Genomic DNA, 24,183 nt, shown 5'->3' with positions numbered 1-24,183 from the left:
AAAAAAAGAGAGAAGATTGGCAACAGATGTTAGCTCAGGTGCCAATCTTTGAAAAAAAATGAAGGAAAAATACTTTTTCAGATGTACAAAAGCTGAATGAATTCATCACCAGCAGACCTGAGCTAGAAGGAAATGTTAGAGGAAGTCCTTCAAGCAGAAAGAAAATGATACCAGCGGGAAATCTGGATCTACACAAAGAGAGAGTACTAGAAATGTTAACTGTGTGTTAACTAAATATAAAAACTTTTAAAGATTGAAATCTTTTTGAAAGATAATCCACTGTTTAAAGCAAAAATAATAACAGTGTATTTTGAGGGTTATAAGATATGTAAAAGTAAAATGTTTGGCAAAAATAGCCCAAAAGTCTGGGAGAGAGACTGTAAAGTGGAGAAAGATAGTCTTTTCTATACATTGTACTGGAACAATTGTATATCCGTTTGTGAAAAAACAAGAAAAAACCACAACAATAACAAAAAACCCAAAACAACTTTGATCTGCACCTCGCACTACATACAAAACAAAATGAATCAAATTGTATACTTTACATATGTACTATTTATTATATGTCAATTATACCTCAATAAAACTAGTTTTAAAAGGATCTATCCCAAATCCTTAATTGTATAGAGATGAACTGAGGCCAGAGAGGTTAGGAAGCATGGATTCTAGAGGAATCTATGTTCGTCCCTAATGATCATACCTTGCTTCTCTGCATTCTTATCTGTTTGATGATATATTCTAGAAGTTTTCTGAGGTTGAGATGAGGCTCATGGATCTGTGTTTTCGCTGAATCCCTAGCAAGTTTCCTGGATTGAAGGAGATACTTAGTAATTCTTTTGTTGACTGAGGAATTTTTAAATTCTTAAGTAGTATCTTGAAAAATTCTCCCTTTTGAATTTCTGTGATAGAAGTCACAAGGGGATGGGGGAGCTATGTTTCCTGAGCTCCTGTGTAAGAAACCTGACGACCCTGTGAGGTATGTGTCATCGTCCCCATTTTTCCAAACGAAGAAACTGAAGCTTAGGTAGCTCTAGTAACGTGGCTGAGGTTACACAGTAAATGGAAGAGCTGGAATTAGAATCCAGAACAGTCTCACAACAAAACCCATGCCTGTTTCTCTGCTTCATGCAGCAGACTATGTGTCAGGATCCGTTTTTCCTTAGCAACAGTCTGTAGAAGGGAAGAATATGGATTCATCCTGGTGGGAGTCCCCCTGTCTATGCAACCAACATAGATAGTCCTCTAATGAGAGTGTTCCTTTGAAGTTTCCTAACACAGAGTTAGTAATTCCAAACCCTTAGGAATATGTCCTTCCCTGCCCTGATGGTCACTATCAGCTGGTGACTCCTGGAATTTTTTAATCACCTCACAACTCATAGTGTGAAGTTCTCTTTAAAATTTCCATGTTCCAGCATATTTCTCATCGCTCTGGTCAGAATGTATGAAACAGGACTAGTACCCAAAGATGAGCTAAAGTTTAGAAGGTGCATTGAGCAGATGAGAACTCATCTATCTTTTTGCTCCTGTACAGATTAAGCATTCCTCTGTTTTCCAGTGCTTTCTCTGACTCTGCTGAGAGAGAAGGATCTTAGAGCAGTCTCAGGGTGGTTTGTCCCTTTGAAATCTTATTGGAGAAGGTGGATGGAGAAATCTCAAACAGTTGGTAGATGCCAAGAGGTCAGTTCTCTTCAAGAATGCCCCAAAGCCCAGTCCTCATTAATCAGTTTAGAGAGTGTTATGGAAGAATTGTAAGCACAAGATGTTGTTTCTGAGCCATTTTTTCTCTTTTCACCTGCTGCAACAAGCCCATTGCTTGCTTTCCTGGGACGTGAAGACAGTCAAATAATGTCAATAATTTATCCTGTTGGTTTTTCCAAAGCCAAGTGGAGGGCACAGTGAATTTTCAACACTTGTTGAATCTGTGTGAGAGTTCTGTATTTTTCATGATTATTATGATTCTGTGGCTCCCTTGAGACTGGTCTTTCCATACATCTCTGGTCCGCGGTGTGTCCTGTCAAGATACTTGTGTGGTCTTATGCTTAACTGACCAACTTTATTTCTTTCCAGGCCTCGTGGCAGAACCCAGTCCTGTCTCCTCACAGTCCTCAGCATATACCAAGCTTGTTCTTATTCCTGCCTGGGCTTTAGACTGTGGTGCTCCTCTGCCCGCCTCATACGCCACCTACAGGGCACTGTGTACCATTGTCTCTGATTGTTTTATCAGGTAGATCCAGGTTTAAATCATAGGATGGCCATTTACTTGCTATGTGACATCAGGCAGGTCACTTCATGTCCCTGATTCATACCTTCCTTTGTATCAAAGAAGGTTAGGGTTACCTAGTTCACAGGGCTAATGTGAGGATTAAATGAGAAGTGTTGGCAAAGACCCAGTAGAGGGAAGTATAGGATCAAGCTCGTAACTATTCCTTTCCCTCCCTGCCTTTTCCAGGCTATTCGTTGAATCAGGGCTTATAACCTAATTCTTCTGTAGTCTCCATAGTGCTAGGCACACAGTTGGCGCTATATGAATACTTTATACTGGAGAGAACATATTTGTTTGGAGGAAAGGGAAAGACAAATAGAAATTCTCTGTCTCTCAATGACATTTTTCTGTCCTTTCTCAAAATACAATTTTGGTAAATTTTGTCCTCTGGAGAACAGCATGATAAAGGCTGTTTAGATCAATTTCTAACAGTCAAGTCCTTCATTTATTTTGTGATTCGATGGGGGCATGCAGGACCAGTTCTTGTATTTCCAGAAGTTCCTCGCTGTTGGTTTTCTCATCTGGGCTTTAAGCTTGATGGTAAAGTGCTCATCCTTCTTGGGAAGATATGCCCCAGGGCTTCAAAAAAGATGCTGCTGCTGCTGCTGCTGCTTTTGCAAGCGGTAGGGTTCCTTCCAAGTCCCCTGGGGCATCAGACTGTTCCGGGAACCTTACTGTTGTTCTTCAGCACTCTGGAGAATGTCTTTCACCCCTCGTCCCCATCTACTGCTCTTTCAAGACCAGAGTCCCTTCCTCTATCCAGCCTCGTGGGACTTAGGCCCCTCCTACGTGGATCAGGTGACTTTATCCACCCCTTCCTCTGAACCCCTGCATTTTCCTAATTTGCTCAGACTTTTCCCATAATATCTTGCTAATGGACTCAATGTTTGTGTCTGCCCAAAATTCACATGTTGAAGTCTCGTTCCCAATGTGATGGTATTTGGAAGTGGCTTTGCCCTCATGAATGAGGTTAGTACCCTTATAAGAAGAGGCCAAAGAGCCAGCTTGCTTTCTTTCCACCACTTGAGGACACAGCAGGAAGACAGAGGTCTGCAGGCAGAAAGAGGGTTCTCAGCAGGCACTGAACTGGCTGGCAACTTGACTTGCAGCCTCCAGAACTGTGAGAAATAAATTCATGTTGCCGATAAACTACCCTGTCTATGGGATTTAGTTAAAGCAGCCTGGACTGACTAAGACACACCTCTAACACTTGATATGCTTATTGGTTTCCATCTATTTCCTTTTACTGTACTAGGAAGGTGACCTAGTTGAAAAAGGAGATTGTATCTTATTCTTGAACTCCAGTGCCTAGTACCTTCCCTGAGACAGGGAAAGATGGATGAATGGGTGGAAGGAAGGAAAGAAGGCAGGCAGTCAGGAAAAAAAGGGCTTTTTAGACTACTTTCTTCAATGATTTTTATTTGCTTTTGCTGCTTTCTACCATTCTGGAGGTCTGTCTTTCTCCATTTCTAGTACCCCAATGGCTTTGTGCTCAGGAGATATAAGATAATACCAACAGGCCTGATTTTTCTAAACTTCAGATAGAGACCAAGAGTGAGGACATTGCATTGGAAAGCTCTTCATGGGTGGGGCAGGGGTAGGAGAATTCACTCAAAGAGTTTTTTCCCTTTATTGGGTTTGTTTTCAATTGAAATGAAGAACAGGGCTGGAGATTAGCAGAGTTAAAGTTTAACTAGGAAGGTAATTCTGCTAAAAAAAAGTAATAAACAGTTAAAAACTAAGTAGTACATTTCTACACGCATGAAATGAATTTTGATCCTCTCTTTGGATTTATCTCTGTGACCTCTGCTGTGTGGGTACCTGAGAGATTAATATAAATAATGCTTTTCAGGGGCAAAAAGGTTACTCCTAGAGTTTCTTGTGTGACATCCTTTGTTATTTTTATTTCAAACTAGTTGTTCTGAAATGTCCTAAGAGTATTAAAAGTTGTAAAAGTAAAAGTATTTAACACTTACATAACTTTTTATAGTAAACAAAATGCTTTACAGGTTTCCTCTCATTTACTCCTTACAACAAACCCATAGGCTAGGCCCTTATAATCCCTGCTTTACCAATGAGGTTTGAGCCTCAGAAAAATTAGATAATTTGCATAAAACATGTCAGAGGCAGGGGCAGACCTAAAAATAAGATCTTGCAGCTCTAAGTCCTAGGCTTCTTGCAAGAGATTTAGTAAACAGATTTTCCTCACATGTGAATTACTGTTTTGCATTCATAACAGAAACCAATGGAGGTTGAAAGAAATGGTGAAAAGTTTAGTGATGCTAAACATCTGTAAGTGAAATGTATTAAAAATAACAAGAACAGGAAATCCGTAGTTCTACAGGTTTTTCAATCTGTTGAACATCAAATCAGATTTCCCAGTGAATCATCTGCTTCCAAATTTCAAGCTCCTATCCATTTAATAAGCCCCTTCATCAGTGAACTGGAAGGTACATGCATTGGAATTAACCAAACACACACACAAGTATGTGGATAAGTGTGTATGGTTTTGTTTTAAGACACTCTACCTTCTCCTTAAGATGAACTTTGATGGAAAAAAATTCAATCAAATTAACGTTGTTTTCCATGAGTAGACCAGAGGGTTAATGCCTTGTCCAGTATCACTCAAGATTCAAGGAAATACAAATAAAGGCTCTGATGTTTTTCTCCATCCCTAACGTATCTCTTTAGCACGTTCTTGTCTTCCCTCCTGGCCAGGCAGGGGTTTAGCCATAGCGAGCAGGAGGAGACGGTGTCTTGTTTCTGACATGGGGAGCTTTTAGTTTCATTAGAACATCCAAGAAGGTTGGGATCAGAAAGTCAGGGCTATAAATTCAAATCTGTAAGACTCCTGCCTGCAGATGCTGGCTGGAACTGTGTGAATAACTCCCCTCTTCCTAATGGATGAATAGTCAGTTTGGGTTCATACAAAGGGAAAAGTGCGAGGAGTCTGGGGCTGAGCTGTGGATAATGCCCACAATGTTAACTCCTCTTTAAAGCTGTCCAGAGTGAGTTGGGAACAGTCCAAATGTGCACAAAGAAGAAAAGGACAACAGTGACAGGAGCCATATCAATATTATTACAATCACCAGATGATAACGTTAGATTCAAATCAGGGGGTCTTGGCTTCAGGGAAGGGTCCATAAATCCCCATCCTGGGTTGAAGTAGTAGCGGCACCTCCAGTGACATAAAGAATCCATGGATTGTCTTTTATAGAAATGCATTGCCTTACATACTTGCCTAGAATGACAGTCATGTGCATCTTTTCTGCCCAACCACCCAATTTTGTGAAATCTTCCAGATGTTTCTACCCGTTAGCTTGTCATGTTACTACAAGAGAAGCTCTAAATACAGACGTAAACTTAAGGGTTTCATTGTGCACTTCTTCTTCCAGATTATTTGTGAAGATATGATCAGTGGAAGAGCCCACTATTATACCATTTCCCAGAACGATTCTTAATTATTCCCATCGTGTTTGCTAAAAAGCCAATTTTTATCCATAAGCAACAATTTCCCGTGATTCTGTGATAATTCACAGACCTTTAACCAAACACACAGATATTTGTTGTCTTCAGTGTACAAGTCATATGGACTCTTAGCAAAACTTGTTGAAAAATATAAATAAATCACACCTGCAGATTCTCTTGTACTCACATACTAATTTCTCTTTCAAAAACAAGAAAATTTAAATAGAGTTAAACAACTTTACATGGAGACCCTGCTTTTCTGCATCTTGTGCTGAATGGAGGGGTCAAATTTTACCAAAAAGTCAGCCATCTAGCAATCTTTTTTCTTCATGGAGAATATTTTAGAAGGAACAAAATGCCGCCATCATGTCATTGTGCACAAAAGGATGGGAAGCAGTCATACAAGAAGAGCCCTACTTGTAAGTGAAGAAGGGAAAATTGAAGAAGGCAAAAAAATATATAGCCAAAGTGCCATTCTAGAATGTACATTTATCTAGTCTCTTATATTCCACTAGAATGTGAGTTCTATGAAGGTAGGGTTTGCTTTTATTCATTGCCGTGTTCTCATTGCCGAGATATAAACTCATATATCTGGAAAAGTGCTTGGTACATATTAGGTGCTTAATAAATAATACTTATAATAATACTTATATAGTATATACTATAAGTAATATTTATGCTGTAATAATACTTATATATTGTATACTATAATAATACCTTATTATTTAAGTGAATATATAACTTACACAGAAATGAAATAGATATCCTAGCTTGGTATTATACAGTGCTTATTGGAGGCATGGGCTGGTTTATTTTTATTGTATATTGTTAAATTAATATTTTGGTATGATTATTGGTATGAGCTCTTTAAGCAACAAATTAGTTGCTGGTCCCCATGTGACCTTTGTGCATTGAGAAGAGGATGGGACTCTGAAGGTGGGATAATGGGATTTTTAGGAAGACAGCTAAGCTGGGGGTGTGAACAAGTAGGTGTCAAAAATAACACATGTGCACACATACACACCATAGATAGCCTAAGGCTTGACCCTAAATACTACTAGTTTGTTGCTATTTAAACCTCAGTTTTTGGCCTGCAGTTTTGATCATGAATTCTAGGTTCTGAATCCATGAACTGCCATGGCGAACCTTTGGTGTCTTCAGCTGCTGCACTTACCTCTACTAGTCAAACGTATTAGCTCATTTGTAGCTTTTCCTATAGCTCTTAAGAAAGATTATTCTATTTACATTTGAATTTATATTTACATTTACAAATTAAATGTGACAAAGCACTTTGATTGATTGACTTGGACTCCAGTATTGATTGCAGGGCCTTGGATCACGAGATATAAACTCATATATTCTTCATGCAACAGATATTTGTGGAAGGATATCCATCTGTCTGATGCTACACCAGGTACTATGGCTGTAAAGCTCTGCCCTCTGAAAGGCTCACAGAGAAGGAGAGGGAGCCGCATAACAGCAATGCACTGCAATAACACCTCTAAGAGAGGGACCTGGAAGGCCCAGTGGAGCCCAAAGGAGTCAGTGACTGTCCCAGTTGTGAGGTGCCATCAGCAGAGAGAAGATGCTTGAACTAAGTCTTGAAGGTTGAATGGGAGTCCAGTGAGAAGTGTGTGCATGGCAGGGTGGAGTGGAGGGAGCATTGTATGTGGCATCCCTGACAAACAGTAGTTTGGAATATTCAGGCTTTCCTCACCACACTATTGGAATTAGACATGTTGCTGACGGATTATAAAGGAACCTTGGAAATATCTGGGCACACACTAAACCCTTGCTACTCAAAGTGTGGTCTGGTGACCAGCACCTCCCATGAGCAGGTTAGAAATGCAAAATCTCAGGCTCACCACAGACCTACTGAACCAGAACCTGCATTTTAACAACATCCCCAGGTGATTTGCATGTGTGTTAAAGGTTGAAATAATTCTGTTTGGAAGACTGAATCTTCTATTGGAGGAGTTTTGGGGCACTTGTTAAAACTGAAACTGACTCTTAAATAATGTAGTAAACACGTGTGAAGTTCATTCTGACAACAGCAGGTAGATCTGTAAGGGATCTTTATTAAGCCTGTGGCTGTTTAACATTGGGGACTAACTCACCCAGTTAGAAATTGACCACCACCTACACTTGAGCTGCTACAACAGTGGAAAACGCGCTGGGCTAACTTCAAGTCCCAGGCGTCCCCTTGATTAGGTGTATGACCTTAGGCGAACTCTGTAGACCTCCGGAGGAGCAGCTACTTTGTCATTTACAGGCACCTCCTGTGTGCCAAGCAGTATGCCAGGCACTCACACACATTATCCCATTTCCTTGTCTGCCAAGTGAGGGCCAACAATACCTGCCACACAGGGTGTCTCATTAGGAGCCAAAGAAATAACGTGTATCACAGTGCTTTGCAAGGGATAAATGGCATAGGCCATGATTTAAATATCTGCATAGAAAAATACATATTTATAGAGCATCTGCTCTGACCCAAGACCTGTGATAAATTTACCTAAATTTAAAGATGTTTGTTCTAATTAAAATAGGCAAAGGAAAAGGGGTACATTTCATACTTAAGGTGAGTGGCGTCAAGATGAAATTAAAACAAGCACTTAGCAGCACACAAGTCACCGAGAACATGTGACACTGGCCTTGTTCCCAGTCCACCCCAGTAATCTCTGCTTCCCACTTTCCCAGGCATGCGCCAAGGCAATGACTACGGCTCTCAGTACCGCTCAGCCATCTACCCAACCTCTGCGGACCACATGGAGGCGGCCCTGAGGTCCAAAGAGGACTACCAGAAGGTAGGTCTCCTCTCGCTCCTGGGTCCCCACTGTCGGCCCCTGCCGCGTCGGGCCCTACCTGTAAAGAGAGAGTCTGGTTCTTTTCACCTGGCACTGTGTTCCATTTGCACATTTTTTTGAAATTTCTGTTAGCCTCTTGGAATAGAGCCACTCTGCTCCATAAATGTGCAAACAGAGATTTTAAAAGTAGGTCTTACATATTTCTGTTTAAAATCAACTCAACCAGAAGAATATGTAGCTTAACATATAGTCTTTCTTTGTCTCTCTTTGTCTCTCTCTGAACCCCTCTCTTTTTCTTTCTTCTCTCTGTGTGAGTCTGCCCTGGTTGCCATAACAAAGTACCACAGACTGGGTGGCTTAACCAACAGAAATTTATTGTCTCACATTCTGGAGGCTGGAAGGCCAAGATCAAGGTGTCTGCAGGGTTGGTTCCTTCAGAGGCTGTGAGGGAAGTGTCTGCTCCAGGCCTGTCTCCTTGGCTTGTCGATGACCATCTTCTCCCTGTGTCTCTTCACGCCACCTTCCCTCTATGGATGTCTAGTTCTGTGTCCAAATTTCCCCTTTTATGACAACTGTAGTCATAGTGGATTGGTGCCCAACCTAATGACGCATTTTAACCTAATTACCTCTGTAAAGACCCTATCTCCAAATGAGTTCACATCTGAGGTACTGGGGCCTGGGACTCCAACTTCTCTTTTTTGAGGCACACAATTCAACCCATGATGCTTTCTGTCTTGCTAGTAACGGTAGATTGAATTACAATAAAAATACTTCTTAGAAATATAGACATTATATCATGAAAGAATTATTTTCACTGTTAACTTGTATTATATTTTAAAAATAGCCTCCAATAGAGATTTAGTTCTTTTCAAAATGAATTGCTTTAATTTTTAGAACTTCATGATAATGTCTAAATTTTACTTATCATTATATTTTCTGATTTGAATTCACATTTAACAATAGAACCAGTAGCTACTGGCTCATCTATTCTAGAATTATGGAAAAAGTCTGATATGCAGCAGTTCCCAGGGATGCATGGGTTCTCCACCTATCCCCCAAGGTGGCAGAGGTGGCAGTGAGGAGGAGGCAGGGACAAGAGTGTGTCTACTGATGAAAAAGTAGCAGGACATGCAACTCATGGTCAGCTCAACCCTGAAAAGCAGAGAGGGCTAAAGGAGATGCTGACAGGAGCTGCCCCATTGATTCCTCAGCATGCCCCCTCCCGCCCTCCCAGGCTCTGATGTCTGCTTGGGCCATAATAATAGGAGGCCTCCAGGATGGCCCTGAGTGATCTCTGCCCACATGTAATCCCCTCTCCTTCAGTATGGGCTGGATTTAATGACTCCCTCCTAGTGAATGACAGAGGGAAGGGATGTTACAACTGAGATGAGTTTATTAAAAGATTGTGGCTTCTATCTTGGAGGCCCTGTTGCTCTCACTGTCTTTTGGATCACTTACCTGGGGAAGCCAGCTGCCATGTTGTGAGGCAGCCCTGTGAAAGGCTCGTGTGGCAAGGAAGGAAGGCCTCCGGGTCATCAGAGGTGCTGCACCAGAGATGCTCTTTCTTTTTCCTTTCTGGAGACGCACAGCCTGAGGGTCAAGTCATCTTCCTTTTAGCCACTACTGTAAAGAGCTGAGTACTGAAAGCCACAGCCCTAGGGACCCTTGGCCGAGCTCAGTTGAATCGGAGAGCTCTTTCCATTCCTGACACAGCCATTGCCCAAGGGCCCCACCCAGAAGCCCTGGGTCAGGATTTATCCTTCTATCCCCCTTTAAGCACCAAGAACTGCCATCCCTTTCCCCTTTTTCAGATCTGCACCACAAGGGGTCAAATCATTTTCCTTTTCAGGAACCAAAGAATAAAGTGTCTCATTGTGTCGCCTCCCGGGTGAGCAGTAGGGTAACTGTGCACCTGCACATGGGGGACTGCTGTGATTTTTATCTTAGTTTGGCTCCCACAGAAAGCAGAGCCCATGACAAAGGTTTGTGTTTGAAGACTTATTGGGGCGTGTGGTGCCACGGAACAGGAGTAAGGGTCAGGGGGAGTGGAAAAGCAAAGGAGGGAGAGCCAGTATCAGTTGACCCTGCCATTGTTGATGGGTTCTTTGGTCCTTATGAAATGACCAGTCATTCCGGGGGAAGAGGAGAAGCATATGTCCACTGAATGCCATCCCCCATGGGTTAGCTCTGCACTTCTCGGTTGCACATGTGCGGGCTCAGGATGCTGTGTCCTCAGAGGCAAGAGGCACATGGCATGGGTGTAATATGAGCGGCTGTAGGGTTGCACCTGCATAAAGCTAATCAGAGCCTGTGCAGAGCTGGGTCCCGTAGTGGGGGCTGGAGAGGAGAGAGGTGAGGCCAAGGGGATCTGAACTGGTGCGTGAGAGGTGGCGGATATGATGACCTGAAAAGGGTCTTTCCCCACCCCACCCGAGCCAGGCCAGGCAGCTGACTACAGTGTCTCAAGGATGATCTACTGCAATGCAGTGACTTTCTGGCCCCTCTGTCAGAGCAGAGAAAAAAACCACAAGTGTCATTTTCAGCAAGCATCCTGCTACCATCATATAGTTATATGATGGACAGTTGCATGCATGGTTTATATAATACATTTTTATATAGTACATATATAGCTATTAATAATAATAATAGAACAGCAACAACAATACCAACTGAGTACTTACTACATGCGAATTACTAAGCACTTTATATAAATGAAGTGATTTATATATCTCTGACTATATTTATCTATATACATACAGAGATATAAACGATGTGTTTAGATATAGGTAGGTAGGTAGGTATGTCTCTGTATCTTTAGGTAAAATTGTATGCATTCATGTATCTCTTGTTTCTAGTTTTGAAACTTGTATAAATTTCTGTCTAGTTGGTATAATTAATTATATACACACCAAAAAAAAAGAAATCAGTAATTTGCAGTGCCTATGAGAGGTGATATAATTAGCTTTTACACCGTAAGGAAGTTGATCTGTTCTTTTCCATTCACCTTAAGAAGTAATGTGGTTTCCAATAGATCCCACAAAGCAAGGAGCGTCTCAGACATCGCCAGCTGCCTTAACAGGCGAGCGAAGGAGAGGAGGGAGCTGAAGAGCTGACTCCGGAATTGGCTTTCCTGTGTTTTCTATCTAGGATAACCTTGGACAAATTCCTGATGCAACAGAGGTCTTTAATCCAGGGAGAGCCGTGTCTTAACAATACTAGATTGGGATCTAGGATTCCATAATCTCATCACGAACATTTCGTTTATTTCTGAGAATGGGGAAATTCTGCAGATGACTCCTTCCATGCATTTTATATATATGGTTTTCCCCTTTAAGAGTTGTCATTTCTGGCTCTGTCACTCCGTTCTGGAAATCCATCTTATTTGAGTCCTGGCGGGATCCCTATGCACTAACTAGAACATTGACTTAGGTTACTGATTTAATAGTCTTCACTAGTTTGCCCCCAGTGACCCCCTAGTAACCAGCTTCTTCAGCAACTTCTTCATAGGCGAAGTTTAGAGTGACAGTATTGCTTACCACGGAGCAGTCATTTGAACATAAAATTAGCTGATTTTATCACAGGGACCAATTGTTGAGCTAATTAGTTGTGCCGGCAGTTCTGCTGATGAGCCAGAAACCCAGAGTGATTTTCCATGTAAACTGTGGTTTTCTGCAAAGTTGGCTGGGTTGTAGACACCAGGCTCACCAACAACCCAAGGAAGGGGAAAAACGGCTGAGGAAGGTCACTAATTTCTGTTCAGATTAGCGGAGACTGGAGAACCTTACAGCAGAGGATCAGAGTGAAGCTTAAACCTCATGCTGGGTCTGTTGACTTTGAAAGGGCTGGATTCTGCTCAAATTTTGACAGCTGCTTCATGTCTTTAGTGAGCTGAAGACTTTGCACAAAACGTGGGGTGGTTCTTGCCTTTGGACAAAGACTTCGTAATCTTTTCTTAACTGTGTTTTCATATTTTTTCCTCAGAGTTTCATGGTGGAATGATTTGCTTATGGTATTAAATGGAGGAGATAATCTGGTGTGTTATTAATTGTTTGTGGATTATCAACTGTAGACAGTTTACCTCCCAAGTGAACTTGTCATGACAGACATTTTCTAATATTGTAAACTGAATTGTAGCTTCCGGCAGAGGTGGGGGGTGCGCACCATGATTCTTACATCCCGAAAACGCAATTCTTCCTCATTTAGGAATTAAATCTTTTGATCACTGATAGATTATTGTTCTTGAAATTTGATAATTTAATAAATTTAAAGATTGTTCTCCTGGCCACATGACCTACCTCCTTCCCAACTCCTCAAAGCTTCATGGAGAGTGAGCACAACCTTTCCTCTGGATAACCTTTATGGGTGAATGTTAAACTACCCACTATGTGTCATATGTAAAATAATGTTTTAAAATCTGTCTCCATCAGTCTCTCAGGCTGTTTGTTTCTCCATCCATCCATCCATCCATCAAATCTTCAACATAGCTATAATCCCTAAGTATTTACCCTATTTTATCTTAAATTTCAGTTATCTAGCAATCTTTCATCTTTCATCTATACCCTATACAGTGTTATTTTAAAGAAAAGCACCCAAAGTGAAAGAGAAAAAATAGTATGCAATGACTGGATTATAATGAGCACTGTTTTAGAATTGCTTCAGCTTTTTTTTCTTTTTTTTAAAGATTGGTACCTGAGCTAACAATTGTTGCCAATCTTCTATTTTTTTTTTCTGCTTTTTCTCCCCAAATCCCCCCAGTACATAGTTGTATATTTTAGTTGTGGGTCCTTCTAGTTGTGAGATGTGGGACGCCACCTCAACGTGGTCTGATGAGTGGTGCCATGTCCACGCCCAGGATCCGAACCAGCGAAACTCTGGGCCACTGAAGCAGTGTGTGCAAACTTAACCACTCAGCCACTGGTCCAGCCCCTGCTTCAGCTTTGTTTAATTTTCTTCCTCAAATTTTGAAATCATTTTAGAATTTTGTTCAGCTTTGATTATTTAATTTTCTTCCCAAAGCATTTAGATTGCAGCCAGATATTCAATGACTCCCCATGCTCTCTAGTTAAGCCCTGGCAAGTTGTGGTATGACTGTGTGTGTGTGTGTGTGTGTGTGTGTGTGTCTGTGTGTATGTTTGAGAGAAAGAAAGAGAATAGCTTTCATTTCCAAATAACCTACCTACCTGTGCTACCAACTAAGTTTTTGCTTCTTTTTTCCAGCATAGTTTAAATGCCATCTCTACCCTAATGATGCTCAAAATTTCTGGTCCAGAACTTCCCTCTGGCCTCCAGATCCCCAGATTCCACTGCCTACTTATTTCTACTTCCTTGTCAACAAAATATTTCCTAAACTGGGGGCTTGATTCCCACTCCTCCCCACTCCCAAACAATCCTCACAGCTCTTTCTCCCACCCCCTCCACTGACAGCCTTCCCAGCCATTGCTTTTTAACATGCTTAAGCAAGATTCCTAGGAGCCATCACTGATTCACTCCTCACATCCAATTAATCAGATTTACCGAGATTCTATCTCTAAAAGATATCTCCAATGTGCCTGCTTCTCTTTCATTTTCATGTTCACCGTCATAGCTCTGGCCACCATTATCTGGTCCTGGACCACTGGGCTGTTTACCTCTCTTCTACCACATACTCACACAGGGCAGCTGGAGCGTCTTCCTCAATCTAATTCCAGTCATTTCCTTTTCCTGTGTCAGACTCATCCATGGCTTCCCACTACATTTAGAATGAAATCCAAGCTCCTCGGCATGGCCTACAAGGTCCCACACAATCATTTTGCTGTCTTCCCATAAGACACACATAACTTCTAGTCAGAGTGCCTAATTGTCATGTAAGATATATGATAAGAATAGCAAAGATAAGTATATCTAAGAATTAACATGTAATTCTTGCTCAGAGCTCAGATCCTTTGACTAAAGCTCAAGAACTTCTGGAGATCTGGGGACTGAGGATGAAAACCAAAGTCATGCGGAGAAAACTTTACGGCTGCGCAGTGAACATCGTGAAGAATGGTTTCATATTTCTTTGTATTTTAAAGTTAATTCCTGTTTGGACTCACTGTTGCTCCATAGGCTCCAAATTCAGAGGTTCGAGGAACTGCTGCTTTGTTTAGTACGTGTTGTGTACCGGGAGCAATTAAGCACTGCATTAACCGTAGTGTTCCTGACCCCAGAGTCTGTCTTGCCAAGTCTCCTGACACAAGAAATTGCTAAATGTCACAATCATAAAACAGTACTTGGTAAGATTGAGTCAGTGGTTGCTATATGAACCCACCTTTCTTGTGCTTACCAAATCTCTGACTTTTTGTCGCTTAGTTAGCGATGGCTACTGTAACAGAGTACCACGAACTTGGTGGCGTAAAACAACACCAATTCATTCTCTCACAGTTCTGGAGGCCAGAGGTCCAAAAGCAGTTCCCCTGGGCTAAAATCCAGGTTTCAGCCGGGCTGTGCTCCCTCCAGAGGCTCGAGGGGAGACCCCCTTTCTTGCCTCTTCCAGCTTCTAGTGGCTGCCAACATTCCTTGGCTTGTGGCCACATCACTCCAATCTCTGCCTTGGTGGTCATGTTGCCTCCTCCTCTTCTGTGTGTCTAATCTCTCTCTGCCTCCCTCTTATAAGGACACATGTGTTTGCATTTAGGGACCAGCAAATAATCCAAGATAATCTCCCCATCTCAAGATCCTTAATCACATCTGCAGAGTCTTTGCCACATAAAGTGATGTTCACATGTTCCGAGGTTTAGGACCTGGACATCTTGGGGACACCATTATTCAGCCTTCTGCAGTCTCCAGGCCTGGTTTCCAGCCGACCACTATCACACATCCAGCCTCAAATGGGGCACTGAAACTGGGAGCTCTTCTTTCCTGGGTTGTTCAGGAGAGGCAGGCCATGCTCACCAAGTGGGTGCCCATATGGCTTCCTCTGGGTCCCAGGGCCACACACAGAACATGCTCAATTCCCCAGAGAGGATGGGACTTGATCTCCTCCCCCTTGGGGTCCTTTGAAGGGAGGTAGAGATTTTGTGTACGCTTATCCCCTTTCAAACATCTCTACCTTCAAAAAAGACCCAACTTCACCCCCATACTCTTACCAAAATAAAGTAGCATACCCAAAATAACAACAGAAAAAAAAAAAAACCCTAAGAGCTAGATTTGGGGGAATATAGGGGGAGAAAATTATGTGTGTGTGTAAGCAATCAAAATAACATTTGAATGGTTGGCAAGAATGTTCTAGTACTCTCTTAGTCACTTACTATCTGTGAGTCCCTGACTTCTCTGGTCCTCATTTTTAAATTATCTAAGTGAGTGGATAGCAACATCTCCTCATAGGATTGTTATAAGAATTAAATGAGATTTTATGTATATGTAAAATACCCCTTGTTGTGGACTGAATTTTTATATATATATACACATATCACTACTAGCATCCATACATATTACTAGCATGTTGTAGTCACCCAATATACATTAATTGAAGCTGAGCCTCTTTGGTGTTCCAATCCAGAAAATAGTTTAAATTATGCCAATTCAACTGAGAGAAATTAAATACACTCAATAAATATCCACTTATGCTATAATCATCATAATATAACTGGACCTGATAATTTCCTGCCAGGAGGTCCAGATCCTCTGTGTTTTCTTGTAAGCATCTATAGGCTGAAAATTTGAAAGTGTCCTTCCTTCCTTACCTCCCCCCCAGCTTCCTCAGTAAATTAATACATTAATTACTTATCAAATATTAATTATGCACTGATTAGTTGCCAGACTCTCATTACAATTGTTTCAAACACAGCTATGTGAAGAAGGATCTCATGAAGTTTGTTGTAATAAACGGTGCTACACACAGTCACAAAAACCCACGTGTCAAATGCTCTTTCCTGTGGACACTTCCTAGGAACTATCCTGACATTAAGCGAGCTCTTTGGGGACTCCGAATCATCCTTATTTCCCCCACTTGTCAGCAAATATTTGTTGACCTGAATTGAAAAGATGTAGCAGCATAAAGAAGCCCACTGTTACCCCTTGTTATGGACTGCATATTTGTGTGCCCCCCTAAATTCATGTGTTTGAAGTCCTAACCCCCAGTGTGATGGTATTTGGAGCTGGGGCCTTTAGGAGGTACTTAGGGTGAGATGAGGTCACAAGGGTTGGGCCTCCAATGATGGGATTAGTGTCCTTATAAGAAGAGATACCGGAGAGCTCTTGCTCTCTCCACATGCATGCAAAGAAGAGGTCATGTGAGCACGCTGGTGGTGCCCGTCCACACCTCATGAGAAGAATCCTCATGATGAAACCTACCCTGCCGGCACCTTGATCTGGGACGTCCCGCCCTCCAGAATTGTGAGAAGTAAATGTCTTTTATTTTAAGCCCCCAGTCTGTGGTGATTTGCTATGGCAGCCCAAGCTGAGTAAGACCCCATGGAGGGGCGAAGGACCACAGCCTTGGATAAGGACACCCAGCGGGGCCCTGCTCTGCCTTTACCAACTGTGACCTTGGACGACGAGTCTTTAGAGCTCTAGTTCCTTGTTTACAAAATGGGGAAAATAAGAACAACAAAACTTGTTATAAATCTTAAGAGTTTTCAGTGCTTCTTCCCATATTATATGAGTGACCCTCACTCCCCGACAGTTAGGTAGTTCTGGATCTGTTCTCCTACCTGCCTTAGGAAGACACTGAAGCTCCGAGGGCTCCGTTCACATTTCCAGGATGGCCCAGAGAGTGCATTCAGAGAGTTAGCGTCAGTGGCCTCTGAATCCCATATGCTTTTCTCACGCGCTCTGTGGAGCCACTTGGTAGTCTGTCCAGCATTTTACAAGTATCAGGGTTTAATGGGGTGACTCCCGAGACAAGCCTGTCTGCCTTCACCCTGCTTTTCCACAGGACCTCAAATTTCAAGCCACTGTGAAAACATGGGATCAGGAATCTTCCTTCCTATGAGGAAGGGAGAAGCTGGCAGGGTTATTTCTGCTGCTTTGTTCATGGGGAAATGGGTAGGTTGCACCCTGGAGGGTTCCCGTCTCAGTCGATTGTGTTCTCTGTGCGGTGATGTTAAAACTGGTACCCACACTAAAAGACTCTGTTTTCATCAAAACCAAAAATCATTTATTTGCATTGGTGGACCCTAAATAGACGTGGGTAAATGTCAGTTGATATTTTCTGCTCTGGGGATTAGCCAGTTCTTTTTTTATTTGTGCTATTGTTTAAAGCGTAGAGTTATGATTTTTAAATGTCCATGGAAAGGCCCTGAATAATTCATTTACTTACCTTAGCCAAAGAGAAAAATCCCCCTTTGTATGCCCAGCAATAAAGATGAAATTCCTCTTCACCTCTCTTGTAGCTCTGTGGTTATCAGTACAGGTATTATTATGAACTGTAAATAAGAACTTGTGAAATAAATGTTTTTAAAATGTCCATTTCTGGAGGCATGCATCTCTGTTTCCATGTATGCAGCCGTATAGACAGCTAAATCTTTAGTCTTAATGGTTTAGTTGCATCTGGGTGATTATTTTCATCTCCACTTATTACTGTGCGTTAGACTCCCTGTGTATGAGTACAGATTGCCCTTTCTTGCACTGTATTTAGAAATATCTGCATTACCCCTGGGCATTTGTTCATTAATAGGGGGTGGGGAGAGGAAAAGCTTGTAATAATGGGCTTTACATATTATTAAACTGTGCATCCACATTTGGGTACAAATGAAAAATCTGGTTTGTGTCACTGCCCTCTGGTGGTTGTAGTGTGTTGCTGCAGTGGCAGAGAAGTGAGTCCCTGGGGTAGGGTGGGTCCGCAGTGGCAGCTTCCAGGAGTAGTGCAGGCACTGAGCATTGCCGGGCCATCAGTCTTTTATTCACATCCACTACTTTTCATTCAAATGCATTGCAAGCCCCTTAGGATTCCACTTACTGGCCAGAATAATGATGGAAGAAAGCATTCTTGTGAGGACCAAGGAGACATTTTCATTTTAGTGGCAGTATGTATACAAAATAACCCTGGCCAAGGTAGGGGGACATTTGAGTGAATTCAAATTCTCCTCAGGTCACACTTCCACTTATCTTCCTAGGCTGGCATGGGAAAATGCAGGGCTCCCAAAGTGTGACATGTGTACCCCTTGTGGTACACAAGGTAACTTTAGGATGTATCCAGAGGAACCTTTCAACTTTCAATAGTTTTGTGTTTATTTTAATACGTATTAGGAAAAATGTGGTGAGTGTTTGAAGCCCACCATTTCCTGGACATTACTGCTTGGGTGAGGACTAGGAGTTGGAGCTGACACACACAGCTGCATTCTTTGCAGCACTGCATCACTTAGTTGATGGAGCAGACACTTCCATGGAGGTGGGTGGGTGACTTGGGGCAACAGTGGCTGTGTTACTTGCCTGTGGTATGACCTGGGACTGTTAACCCCTCTAAGCCTGGGTGTCCTGATTTGTTAAATAGGATAATAATGGCTACTTCTTAGGGTGTTAAAAGCATTATGGGATATGGTGTGTATGTCAAGTGTTTGTCGCAGAATAGGCCCTGTCATCTTCCCGCACCCCAGGACACTTCTCAGAGCCCACCTTCCTCCATGTTGGCATCATGCTTTGCCTGCACACTCATTTTCTCTGACCCATTGTAAGAGTTCCATTGTCTTTTACCGCTTGATTGTAAGTGGCACCTTCCCTTGCTCTGCATCATTTGCAACACGCCCTGTGGCACTCTGCACAAAGCAGGCACTCTGTGAATGTTTGTTGGGAGAATTAAGTGTAAAATAATTCTAAGCAACATTTTCCCATCCTCTGACACATTCAGTGCATTTCATCTATCAGATTAGGACGGGACGTATACATTGTCCCTCCTGTCTGCCTGATTCATGTGGTCTGATAACGGAAACAGGATTAGGTTCCGCCCATTGGCTGCAAGCCGGGAGGAAAAAAGGCCTGCAGTGTCTAATGCCTGCCTGCCCCGAATATCACTCTTACCTTACCCACTAATGTATAGGTTTATCGTGTGCGCCTGCGTGTACATGCTCTACTTGCTAATTTCAGTGGAAGATAAACGGAAGGCGGTGGAAACATTTTAAATACAGTATTCGAGCTAGGCTAGGATCTATTTTAGAGACAACAAAAGAGGCTTTGTTGCTCAAGCAGGTAGATTGATAAGCCTTCCCTCCTTGGGAGTGGTAGGATCAGAGACGCTACCGGGGGAGGGAAGTGGAGCCCTTACATTTTGGTGGCAATGAGAGTGAAACAGGGTTTCTCGTTTACCTACTGAGGTAGTGTGTTTGCCTTTAAAATTGCCCTGAATTTGTCTCATCTCCTCTGGTGGTTCTAAGTTTCTCCCATTCACCTCAACAGAGCTTCCCAGTCTGTTCCTAAATGGCCACAGAATGCCTGCTTGCATTTCTGCAATGGACGCGATGTTCGTTTAAGGCTTCGAGAAATCAGAGCTTTCATGTTTGCCATGAAAGCCAGAGAGCGGCAGGCAGCGCAGTAGCGGAGATGAAAGGATATGTGTGTGTACATGTGTGTTTAGAACTTAAAGGACAGGGAAAAGAAAGAAAATAGATGTTACCGCTTTGCACTTACTTCAGAATGTGCCTCCCTCCCTCTGGTGGGACCATTTAACTCCAAATGCATCCCCTCATCCCGCTCCGCTCCCTCCACACGCTCCCCGCCCCCACCACATTCATCTTGGCTCATGTGACATCTGTTCTGGGCACTGCGGAGCAGTCTCTCGTTGCCATGGCAGCCGGTGGAGAGAGCCCGCCCATTGGCTGCTGGCGGAGAGGAGGAAAAAAGGCCCCCAGTGTCAGGGGTCGTGTGCCTAGTGCCCGCCTGCCACTGTTTGCAGTCAGCTGCTGGCTGGGCCGCGTTGACGGAGCGTGCTGCGGTGGGCAGGGGCCCGCAGGGACGGCCGCCGCAGCTGCGTTCACCGCCGGGTGGAATGGGCCCCGAGGTCAGTGTCATTAGTTTCTCCCTCAAGTGTGAAGCGTGTGAAGGACAAAAGCAGAGCACAGAAAGAAAAGTGGGCTGTCTTTTCCTTCACCTTGAACTCCTTGGAGCTCGCTTTTCTTTTGTAGTGTTTGGATTTGAAATTCGCAGAATGACCCTTTCCACTCCCAGCCATCCCCGTACTGAGAGGGCCTGGGCCTGAGCTGAGCTGTCAGAATAAAAGCCTCTATCGGATTCCATTTACCTTGACCATTACCCTGTCATTCTAAAACGAAAAGAGGACAGCATTCCATTTCGAAATCTACACCTGAACCTGATTGCTTTAAAATCATTTTCCTCTTGTTGGAGTCACCTCTGAATTTAACTGCGTGGTTGGAGTCACTGTTCTGGCCTCATAGTGGTAGGTTACTCATGTCCTTACCTCATGAGCAAGTGAATCACTGCCCCCAATGCCTGATTTTGCACCTGGCCAGTCGCACAGGTATAGAGAAGTACAGCTGTGAAAGCCTTGCTGGCGGAACCCAGCTTTCTGTCTGGGGCTGCCTTCTCCAGGCGGGTTTTGGGTCTCCACTGATGAGTGATGGGGCTGCCTTCTCCAGGCGGGTTTTAGGTCTCCGCTGATGAGTGATGGGGCTGCCTGCGCACCAGCCACACCCAGGGTCTTCAAGCTCTAGAGCTGGAGCACCCGTTGGGATTCAGCTGTGGCTGGTGACCTTTCCCCGGGGCCAACACTGACGGCACTGGTCAGCACAGTTGAAGGTGAAGAAGGAACTTGTAGGAACATTCTCTCATCTGCTCCTCCTAGTGAGCATGTGAGGCAGTTCCTCCAGTCCCTGCTTTACGGGAAACTGAAGCCCAAAGTTTCCAAGGTCACACAACTGGTAAATGGATGAGCCCAGGCTGCACGCTCCCATTCTTTGCTTCCAAACTCTATGCATGCTTTTTCCATGCTGTCACACAGCCACAGCAGACTGCTGGACGTTACCGCCCCCACAGGTTTATACGTGGGGAAGGTGGCCTGCGATGAAGACCCTGCCCTCATATTTCCACTCATGCCTTATCATGCCTATTTTATGTTCAGTAAGAATGTGTCATTAGGGTTTAATGTGTCAAGGTCAGCAGCCAGTGGCCTGAGGGATTTGTGTTGCTCCTTGTGACTGCTTGTGGTTATCATCTGGCTCAAAGCATCGAGTACCTACATGCTCTTTCCCACAGCACTGGGCTTCTGGCTGAAGACCAGGTGGGGATTCGTGCCAGAGCCAGTGAGACAAATCAAAAATTATTGTCTCTTCTACTTCACTTTCTCAGACTTATTTTGGCCACTTATTTATTTGGGGATGGTTTGGGCATTATCAAAATAGAAATGTACCACAAAATCACTATGGAGAAGGTCTCTGTTATGAACGTCTGCCTCTCTGCCAACTTTGCTCGTTCCTTTTGGCCTGAATCTAGATGGTTGAGGATTTACTCCTAAATCTTTGCAAGAACTAAGCAACAGGAAAAAAGCATTACATCATTTACCGTTTTGTATGATTATATGAGAGCGATTGCTTGTGCCCTTTGGTGAAACCAGGACTGACACAAGCATCAGGGATCCACGTACTTGTCTTTTCTGTCCATATGCTGATCAGAGCCAGAAAAGTTGACGAGCATCAGCTCAGTTTGAAGATGAGGCAGAGAGTCCCCCAAAGCTTGCCCTCAAATCCAGTGTCTTAATGTAGCAGGAGCTATTAGAGCTACCAGCAAACTGAGTTCTTTCTTTTCCTCCCTCTTCAGCTGGGTACAGAATCCACTTAGAGCAAATTAAGCAAAATTAAGAGCCTTTGTGTAGACCGAGGACCTTAGCAAGCATTTAAAAGAAGGTATTTCATTGGCAACAAGAATGCTGGAATGTTTCACATTGCAATTCAAATCATGCTTTTATTACAACTTGAGTGGCAAAGTTACCATGAGTAATACTTTGCCCCAAAAGTAGGATCAAGTCTGTAAAGATATAAGGGAGTCGATTTTGGCTTAAGAAACACGCAACAACTGTTCTTGTAATTATACCTTCCATTTACCCCCAACATTCATTGTTAATCCTCCAATTATTGTTCTTGATCAGTATTTATGAGGCCATAAGAAAAAATGTAATGAGAATCAGGTTAAACCATGAGTTTTCCAGAGAGAATATTAGAGAGGTAAAAGCCAGAGAAGTTCCTGGTGTCCATTCAAACACCTGGAAAAGAAATCAGTCTAAACTCCTTGAATTGGTAGGAAATCTCCATGGTCTGTGATCACGATTTACTAGGCACGTAGGAATGAGACCATTTAGCCATCATGACTCCCACTGCCTACTTTACATGGGGAAAATGGCAAGGTTTTCTTTTGCCCTCATTTTCTTATCTGTTATTATACATTCATCGACCTGGAGAAAGTCCTCTAAGTTATTTAGTTTAATATTATTTAGCCATAATGATGTGGACTAGTGGTTATATAAAGTGACCCTTAATTTCCTTACTAACTCCCAGATCGTATGACACAATGGTGGTGAGAGAATATGGATTAGGGTTAGAGCTTGATATTTTCTCCACAAAGATTTATTGGGTACCTACTGTACACCAGGAGACTAAATGACAACATTTGTTTTTGATCTAAACTATAAACTCTTCATATTGTATCTTCTTTGCATGTTTTATAGATCAGGTCCCTTACTGGGCACTAAATGCAATGTACAAAATCCTCTGAATGTAGAGCTAATATTTGTTTTCTTTAGACATTCTCATTTCCTGAAGGAAAGCGCCAGACCCCTGTGCCACAAGGATTATTTTACTGGTGTAGAAACACATTTACTGATACAAATACTTTATGGCAAAATAGCAAGATTTCATAGGAAAGAAAAATAATTGTGCCCGATAAAAAGGAACCTGGTTTCAGGGCTATCGTTGTCAGTGCCAGAGACACTTAGCTGAATGAAACACTAATATATTATTTTCACACTTATTCACACAAAGTGTGGTGTGTGGGTTCAGGAATCCAGTTTAGCACCCAAGCGCTTGTGGTAGGAAAATGTTATTAAAGCATTATCAGCAGTCAGCAAAGCGCCCTCCTTTCTGCTCAATCAGTTTGTAAAGTGGCCTTAAAAATGTCTGCGTTATGACAGCGGGGCTTCGTGTTTCTGATGACTTGAAAGTAAAGAGGTAAGACAGGAGCCGAGGAATCTGGAGTTAGGGGAGTTGATAAAAGATGAGAGAAGTGAGCCAAAAGGGAGCTCAGAGAGCAGCAGAAGAAAAACGTGTCCTTAGGTCGGAGAGAAGGGCAAATAGGATATGTGAGGGCTCAGGTGGGACAGGGAAAGGAAATCTGAGCCATTGTATGCACATCGTGTGTGAAAAAGGAACCCAGACCTGGATAAAGAAATAGTAGCAGAAAGTGAGAGGTGGCCCAGCATATTATGTTCCTGTAGAAAGAAAAACCGAGTATTTCAGGATTGAGAAAACACTGGAAAGAAGTCACACAGGCAAAAAATGTCTGAGGAGCACTGTACTGGAAGTTTCCAACCCCCTTTGATGGGTTTTGGTGGTGCTTCAGCCACGCATACAACATTTTTAAAAAATAATTTTCTAATCTGCAAAATCGAGCCCTCCTCGCTCACGTTGTGCGGTTTGAGGATGCAGGGAGATCAGAAGTGTGAAAAGGACTGGAAGCTAGACAATGCTCTGC

General features: G+C 42.8%; 1 protein-coding gene across 10 annotated transcripts in view; it reads left to right on the top strand.

The window, feature by feature from the left end:
* The window catches only part of MSRA (methionine sulfoxide reductase A), a 384,728-nt gene that overhangs the window by 279,223 nt on the left and 81,322 nt on the right, over window positions 1–24,183 (top strand). For 9 of the 10 annotated variants that reach the window (XR_001399807.3, XM_014852086.3, XM_044766911.2 and 6 more), the window contains one exon: window positions 8,429–8,535. The exons of the other annotated variant lie outside the window; for it this stretch is intronic. Coding sequence is in view for 8 of the 9 variants with exons in the window: in XM_014852086.3 (XP_014707572.1) it covers window positions 8,429–8,535 (107 nt within the window). In the remaining variant the exon portion in view is untranslated. The remainder of the gene's footprint in view (window positions 1–8,428; window positions 8,536–24,183) is intronic. 10 annotated transcript variants of the gene reach the window in all.

This window comes from Equus asinus, chromosome 3, assembly GCF_041296235.1.
Source record: "Equus asinus isolate D_3611 breed Donkey chromosome 3, EquAss-T2T_v2, whole genome shotgun sequence".
Lineage (NCBI taxonomy): Eukaryota > Metazoa > Chordata > Mammalia > Perissodactyla > Equidae > Equus > Equus asinus.
This window is presented reverse-complemented; position numbering and strand designations above follow the sequence as displayed.